The sequence below is a fragment of the Capsicum annuum genome, chromosome 9 (genome assembly GCF_002878395.1).
Source record: "Capsicum annuum cultivar UCD-10X-F1 chromosome 9, UCD10Xv1.1, whole genome shotgun sequence".
NCBI classification, from domain to species: Eukaryota; Viridiplantae; Streptophyta; class Magnoliopsida; order Solanales; family Solanaceae; genus Capsicum; species Capsicum annuum.
Genome location: NC_061119.1, coordinates 212,640,123 through 212,648,977, shown reverse-complemented (window position 1 = coordinate 212,648,977; position 8,855 = coordinate 212,640,123). Strand labels below are relative to the sequence as shown.

The window sequence follows — 8,855 nt, the reverse complement described above, 5'->3', positions numbered from 1 at the left end:
CCCAAACGAACAACTTGGGTTTGGAGATACGAATAGCCTCCGACCGCCTAACGTGCCGATAAACTATCGTATTCCCAACACTTGATTTGTATTATAGAGGGCCTCTCTAACTGGTGAAAAGTGGTGGGTGTCCACTAACGGCCATTGCTGGCTCGGCTCCGATTACTCAATTTCGGGAGGAGTTGGTAGTTGGGCACTGGATTCCTTCGGACCTAGAGAATATGTGATGCTGGGTCGAGTTTGGTGAACCAACTGGTTACTCCTCTAGTTGAAGTATCGGGCCCTCTTTTTCATTGCCTAGGTTACACCTTCGGAATAGTTGATCAACATGGGCCGGGACATCCACGAAACCCTAAAATAATTTAATAATCATGCAGGATTATACCATGAAATGCAACAGTTAAATTTCATAGAATTAGAATATGTAAGCACTTAAACAATTTAAATAGTTAGTCAAAAGATAAATTTAAACATTTGGTTAGAACCTAGTTAAATCCTCAACAGAGTCGACATTTCTGTTTTGTGGAGAAATAACTATTTAGAGTAGCCACTTAGTTTATTTAGAAAAATTAAGAAAACCTTTATAAATTACTTAAATGATTCAAAACAGAAAAATCATTTAAGTTTTGAGATTCTAGGTAAGCGGTTCTTATTAATACTCTTGGAAGGTTATTAAGGCACCAAGAGTATACGCTAACTTGCGGTTATCCAGATTATTTGAAAATGATTCTTTTGACTAACTTTAAAAATGATTATTGAAAAAATAAATTGATTAAGAAAATATTTTTTGAGTTTTAAGCAAAGTTCATTTTTTAACGACTTCGTAGAAGATTTAACTAAGTTCGAAGAAGCATATAGCAAATAAACATAGAAAAGGGAAAAAGGGGAGAAATAATTGATTTAGGTGGTCGGTCAGTCCTTTTCTTCTGTTGATACTGAGACTAGACACAGAGAGAGGGTACGAGTTAATATTTTACTAGAGGGAAAGCTGGTGAAAAGCGTAAAGCATGCGAGACTTCGAAGGGACATTCACACCCAACAACGCCTCTACTCATGCGGGACTGACTGTGCAATACTAAGAATGGAGCACGCTGCCCGTCCATGGAGGCATTATGGTTGGCTCTTAAGCCCAAATCCATCAATCATGTCCTAATCTAATTGGGCTTTCGACCCATCTTCACTTGTCCTAATCTAAGTATTTGGGCATTGGCCTATAACCTATTTTAAACTATCTTTCTAGACCTTTTGGGTCCAAAATATGTTTCACCTGTATTCGTTTACAGCTTTAGCTTCGAGGCCCAAATAAATGAATAAATAAATAAATGAAATATAAAAAAAGAATAAGACTAATAAAATCGAGACTTTCGAGTCTCTTGGCAACTGTAATGATGGGATTTTGACCCATTTTCCTTCTTCCGTCTTCTCGTATCCACGCGCTATGTAACCGGCTTTGGACTTCCTTTCGGGCTTGACTCGAGAAAGTGGGCCATGTTGGCCCATTATGAAATGCAAGGAGAAAAAGTCCATTTGAACTCCAAAATAGGTTCACGCAAAGAAAAGATACGAGAATTAACATGTGTGCAGAAAATTTACTAAGAGGAAAAAGAAATTACTGGAGCACTTTTTCAGTCAAAATATGACTATGAATATCAAACAAAAAGTCTGTTGATAGTGATTAGGCAAAATTACTAGGAAGACTACTGTGAGGCTATTCTACTTTCATTATCCTTATTATCAGATGCAGGTGAGCTGCTCATTTTATTTTTCATGTTATAGAGGAAATAAAACAATCAAACCATAGAAGACAAATGAGGTCACACTTAACCCTAGAAGCAACAGAATTTTTAATTTCCTTCTAACAGTAAATTTAAAGTGAACTCATACACTTTAATAGACCATGCAATACTAAAACTATATATGAAATTCTCATGTTACCATAAACAAGGAAATGCAAGTTGCGAGCTGTTTCGAAGAACATCATGCCTGAACACAAACATGCTCGAATCAAGTGACTAACCAGGAAACTTAATCATAACAGGGAAAGAGCAAAAATTATGCACAAATACAAATGCTTTTAGATAGAGGGATATAGTTGTAGCAGTAATCATCAAAACACATCCTCAACTAGACAAGACTAAAGCACACCATCAAAATACTGTAGCAAGTTAAGAATTAAGCAAAAGGAGAAAAGAAAAATAAATTGACATCATTTAGGAATAAAACATAGTTTTGCCATCTCCTTCTGTATGTATACTCAAAAGAAACTATATTAACATATAAACGGAGATTGTAAATTATCTTATGATGAAATCAACATCAATTATGTATAGAACATATAACACATGTAATTATTCCAAGAGAGTTTACAGGAGGATTTCAAAGAAATAAGTTTATTCGACTTAGTAAAATAAAGAAAACATGATCAAGAATCCTAATCGTAGCTTAAACAACTCATTCTTTCAACTCATGATTGCAAATTAGCACTCCTTAACCAAGTGTACAATTAATATAATTTCTTTTTTAGTTGATATGAGAAGAGGGTAGGATACATTGGGATAATTTTTGAAAGTATAGGGAAGTGAGAAGAAGAAATGAATACAACAAATAAATACTAGTAGACCAAAAACCGAACCAGAAAGCATATAGCCAAGGTAGTGGACTAAAATAAATGAGAAAATTAACACATGAAACACCAATTCAGACATAGAACAGTGAAACAACATTAATGGGGGACGACGAGATGAAACAATAGAATTAAAAACTAACACAAGTTGAACGGTGAATCAAATAACTAGAGTAAAAGCACTTAACTTGACATAATAGTACATTGCACGAAAATCTAATGGCCTTCAAAACCTTCTATAAAAAATAATTTCCAGCCTCATCGCGATTACGACTAACGACTATTGCTACGGAGAAAGCGATAAAGAATAAAAATGACAAAATTAAAAGGGAAAAGAGTATACCTCTTTTAGGGCAGTAAAACGGGATTTCAAGCTGTCGACGGACTCTCGACCACCACCGAAAAGCTTTGCTGCGACTCCAAGAACCTTCAGTAGTTGACAACTTTTTGCGAAAAAATTTTTATACTAAAAAATGAGATTTCTTGCTGAAAAGTTTTTCACCTCCGAGACCTCCATTTTTAGCTCAATAAGGAGCCTTATATATAAAGGATTTTGAGGACTTGAAAGAAAAAAAAAAATTATTTGAAGACTTGAAAAAACAAAAAAAAAATGCTAAAGGCGAAAGGGTATAAAATAGAATAACTGGACAAAAGATATAATCAAGATGAGAAGAGAATTTGGAAAAATATGCTAGAAAACATACCTAAACTTGAAATCTAGACGAGATAATGGAAATCAAAAGTGTGAAAGGAACTAGAAATATGGCAAAAGAAATAGCCTAAGAAAGGAAGGAAGCATCAGTTCATGAAAGTAAAAAATCAAGAGAAGATTGGGGTAAAATTGACAGGAAAAGTTACCTGAAAGAATTTACCCCACAATCACTTTGAGGTTGATGACCCATTATACGTGCATTTGGCATTGCATACCTCATGCCCTTCTCTCCGCCGGCAAGAAGAGCTGCTCCTTGGTTCGCAGCAGCTTCAAAACATATGGTACCAACCTTAGGCTTTATCCGAAAAACTTCTAGAGTTCTATAGCTATGTGCAATGTGCACAAATCCACGCATAAAACAAAACTTTTAGATATTTAGTATGCTCAATTTACCATTTTAACCTTACATTTGAATTTAGTTTCATTATTGCCATTGGTTGTCTACTTGCTCCAGTTTTTTGAATTATGAAATATAGTTACATTTGTTTAAGTTTATATGCATACGTATATAGACGCATCATGAAAAATTAATTAGGACGATAATAAATATCGTTAAATTAATTAAGGGGAGAATAATTGAAGAAAATCAGAATTTTCGTGCATTTGGGCCAAATATTTAGTAGCCGTTTGGTTTTTCCTTTTTTTTTCAAAAAATTATTTCACTTTAGTGAAAAAGTAAAAACACGCTTCATTTGGCCATAAACTTTCCAAAATAAAGTCAAAATAAATTTTACTTATTTTCACATTTTTTACTCATATTTTTCTCACAGAATTTTAAAAACAACTTTAATTTATATTCATGGTTAAACATAAATCTAACTCTTAAAAAAAATAATTTTCATGACCAAAGAGGTCTTATTTTAGTTATTTTTAGCCTAAAAATTGCGGCTAACTGGTCTATCTAATTTTAGTCCCTTAAATCTCATCCAATTACAGACCGACCTAATTGGTTCTTGATCCAACTCAAAACCTTAACCCACAACTTAAAACTTATCCTAATTATATTGATATTGTAAGCAGACCCCCAACCAAACTAGCGACCTCTTCATTTAACGTTCCTCAAACCATCGGGTAATGGCGAATTAATCTCGACGGTTTTTGCCTTTCTCCTCAACAACTTTTCTCTATTTATCTAGTCCATCTCCATTAACATACGGCCAAATACACTCAATTATATTTCTATTTATTGATTTCTTAAAGCCTGTGTCAAGAGTATATCAGTTTGCAGCTGCGGTTCTCCTGTTGAAATCGACGCGAAGGGTTTATAATCAATTTTTTTTCATGGATCCTAAATATACTGCAGAAACCTTGAAGTAAATTTATGTCTTCGCTTATTTTCATATTTTCTTTTCTTAGTTTTGTATGTTAGGTTTTAATTTTTGTGTGATTATAAATTATGTATTTGTGGTTTAGGCATCTGGAGAAAGAAAGTGAATTACTGTCGAATGCCCATAAAACTATGTCTGATGAATTACACAGGCTTCAGGTATTGCTCTTTTATCGCACATAAAAACTTTTAAGCATCTTTATGAAACTGGGACAAGGATAATAATCCCGTGATAAAATTTTGAAATTAACGTTATCCCATGTTTTTATTTTTTAAGAATTAGCTAATCCCAACATTATTTTATCCTACCTCCAGTGGCGGACATAGTGGGTGCTTAAAAAATTTAAAAACTGAAAAAAATAAAAATTCACCTCAATGAGGTTTGAACCCGGGCATCGTTTCTAGTGTAGAAGCTTAAAGTCAACCTAAACACCAATACACCCAACCAACTTTTTGTTTAGTGGGTACTTTTATATATTATATATCGATTTTTGTATATTTTCTATGTAATTTTTATTTTATTCCGCGTCGAGTTTAGTGGGTACCGGAGCACCCCACAAATGAATGTAGGTCCGCCCCTGCATCTGTATTAAAATGTGGGATTACTATCTCATAAAGAAGATGGGATAAAATTTTGTCCTACAAACATGTTGTATTCGAGGATGCCATGATCAGATGGTAACTACCTTCAATCATCCAATATATGCGAGTATAATGGATTTTTTTTTTTCCGGTAGGCTTATTACTGCATGCGACTCCATAAATATGAAATTACTGTCCGTGGCAATCTGCGAACAAACTGCAATCCATGAATAAGGGCAAGCAGCTAAGATTCGTCAGCTGTAGTGATGCAGAACTTGTTTGCATGACCTAGAATTCAACTGCCAGAGTTGCCTCTGAAGTAACCTCCCCATCTTCCTAGTTCCTAAATTGTCCTTCTAACAAACCCAGATAAAATGTTGTTCGTGTGGTTCATGTAGTGCACCATGTCATTCGCTGTGGAATGGTTGTTACTGGAGTGGTTGTTATTGGTGCTATGGTGGGGGTCAGTTAAGGAGAAGAATTCCACTGCCCATAGGAAGATGCTGTTAAGGACAATAAAGTTCTTTTTGTTATCAAACTGGTTATTGTTTCTGTTAAGGCAAATATTCGAAAGGTAGAAAGCAAAAACTGCTTTCTTTTCTACAGCAAAGGAGTTATGAAGAAACATACCATGCTTGCCATTGAATAAAATTTAGCCTGTTCAGTTAACACTAAGGTCAGGACAACTTATGTTAGCGGATTTAGTCGGCCCAATTAGCTCTACAGTGGTAGAAAATGTGGTTAGCATCTTCTGGATGGGAATTACAGCAGGAGCAAGTACTAGAGCTTCTAATGTTTTGGCTGAGGAGGTCCAATGTGGGTATTCTTTTCTAGCAAAGATGCCATAGAAAGAATTTTCTTTTTGGATGGGTTTTCAATTTCTGTATCCAAGGATAACGTGATTAATATGACAGGAGTCCTTTCGATCAAGGGAAAGGAAAAGCTGATTAGCGGACTTCGTAGTAAAATAGCCTGTAACATTGAGTTTCAAGTAGAACTATCCTTGTGAGGCAGGTACTACTTATATAGGGATTCATAGAAGCTATCCTTTTGAGGCAGGTGCTCCTTATATAGTTCATGCTTTCTATTTCTATCCACATCAATATAATTATTACTTGTTTAATTAGGTCGTATCTATATATGAAAGATATTGAAAATAGTACATATTATAACAAATGCATAACCTTCTAGTTCTAAATTTGGGATCCACTCTATCCCTACTGTGAAGCCCATTTAATCTTTTTTGATTTAATCTTTTTTGGTTTCTCTGCCTGCTCAAGATGAGTGAAAGTGGTTCATACACTACTAAAAAAACAAGAAAACTGACCACAAAAACCGACCACATGTGGTCGATTTTTCTGGGATTTTTTTTTAAAAAATAAAAAGCAACAAGCTGAACAAATGAAATAACAACATACAATACAACAACAACAACAAACCAAGTGTATTCCCACACAGCTAACATACAATACAACTCTAAAAACATACAAAAATGTAAAAACTACAAGTCATCTCCAAATACAAACTACAACACATACAAAAGTCAAAAAACTACCACTCATCATCGTCTTCGTCTTCTGCATTCTCAGCCGCACACGCAGGATCTGATTCCTCATCCGTGCTGATATCATCCAGTGGTCTTACACCTTTTGCAGCTCGAACTGCAGCACCAGGACATGGAAGAATAATCCCTGCAGATTGAATAAAAGAGCTGAACTACTCCTGCAGCATCCTGATTTGTGATGATGTTTTCTCCTCCTTCTACGTCCTCCCTCTCTCTACAGCAAGCTCCTCAGTGAGTTTAGAAATCGTATTTTTTAGTGATTCAATGGTTTCTCTATCAACTGACGAGGTATAGGATGTAGGGCCGAAGGAAGACCTAACATTATCGCTAAAATATTTTTTGCGGTATCCGTAGTAATGGCCTCTAACTGCAGGACCCATAGTTTGTTCCCATAACTTCTCTATATGTTTGGGTATTGGGTCATCTTGACTTTCAGGAGGCTGAGTACTACGAAACTCACTAAGGAGCTACATATATTTGTTCTATATTCAAAGTAAAGTTAAAATTAATAGTCAAAAAATATTAAAGTACTTATACTTGAATAATATCAACTTTGAGAAAAAGATTCATAAATTCGAAATTTGATTCTTACATGGGCAACTTTTGCACGAGGTTCAACCCAGACATCTTCATCAGTCGGGTTCTTTTTCTTCTTCACATGCGTCTCCTCGAATAGCTCATCGAAGGACATCTTCCTACCCTTTTCTTTTTTCTGCATATGAAAAAATTATTGATCTTCAAATAATGAAAAATTTAAATAGAAACAAATAATTAAAACTGTAAAAGTTACATACCATTTTTTCCTCCACAATAATCATACTAACTTTACCTGTAGTATGTAAAGAGCCACCCTTGGATGATGCCCGGGCTTTCTTTCCTTTGTCTCTCAACAATTGGTATTCTTCGCTATTCCAATAGCGAATATACTGTTGCCAATTGGATTCGAGTATAAACCCTGGTCGTACCATGTTGGTTATGGCATAATCCAACAGACCGATAAATTTGGATCTAGCTATTCTGTAAAAATTCCTCTTTATAGCACATCCATTCGCATCATCCCACCAGTAATATTTCTACAACAAAAATAAAAATATAATATTAAATCTTTTGTTCTAACAATGTGTTAAGTAGTTGATAAGTTAAATAATTACCTGCAATTCTTTAACATTTTTTCCCTGTCATTTTCTGAAACCTTTTACCAACTGGTCCAGTAGCCGCAGCATCCAACATAAATCTACAACACAAGATCAAACAGTAAATTCATGGAGCATAATAATATAGTAATGAAAAATGAATAATGTTATTATATTTAGAAATCTTACCCTGTTCCATATGGAATAAGATAACGCCTCCCATAATCATCTCTGTCTCCGGACAGCGGAGCAAGTGCTGGTGGATGCACTGGCGTGGGCGGATCTGAAGCACCGGATGGAGTGCCTCCAAGATGAAGAGTCGACAACCCAATAGATCCAGCAGAATCACTGTGCGAACGTGGGTGACTGCTACAAGAGAGTACTGACAATGGTATATGTTCGGATGTGCCAGCGGTCGTCCGACAATATTGTGATGGCGGTGGCACGGTGATAGGAGTAGAATGAGTCGGTGTAGACCCATGAAGTGGCCCCACATGCGTAGGAGCAGGAACCGAATGTTGAGACGACCTAGAATATGCGGGTCGTGCTGGCGCGTCAGCAAACCGACCCTCAGATATATGAATACCTGTCAGTCGTCTATAAGGCGGAGGTTGTTTTTTCTCTCTTGTTTTTGTAGGATCAACTTTTCCCTTACCTTTGTCACCTCTACCTGACATCTAAATTATGTAAAGTTAACAAGTAGTTAGTTCCGACAAAATGAATATATAAGAAAACATTCTAAGTAACTAATTCACATTTCAAATCGCTTAACAACACGAGATAGACAAGAATATTTTTATTACTATATAAATTATGGAAAAGTGAAAACAACAATCTTAAACAGTATATTACATATTTATCTTAAACAAGAAACATAAAGGTAAATATATAGTGCAAAGCATAAAGACATCAAT

At 35.3% G+C, this 8,855-nt stretch overlaps 1 protein-coding gene across 2 annotated transcripts in view; it reads left to right on the top strand.

The window, feature by feature from the left end:
- Window positions 1–4,234: 4,234 nt before the first annotated feature.
- LOC107841754 overlaps window positions 4,235–8,855 on the top strand; it is a 21,941-nt gene continuing 17,320 nt past the window's right edge. Inside the window, exons 1-2 of one of the 2 annotated variants that reach the window (XM_016685585.2) lie at window positions 4,235–4,648; window positions 4,749–4,821. In XM_016685585.2, coding sequence (XP_016541071.1) covers window positions 4,617–4,648; window positions 4,749–4,821 — 105 coding nt within the window. In that variant the 5' untranslated portion in view covers window positions 4,235–4,616. The remainder of the gene's footprint in view (window positions 4,649–4,748; window positions 4,822–8,855) is intronic. The other variant, XM_016685587.2, reaches the window with a different exon arrangement.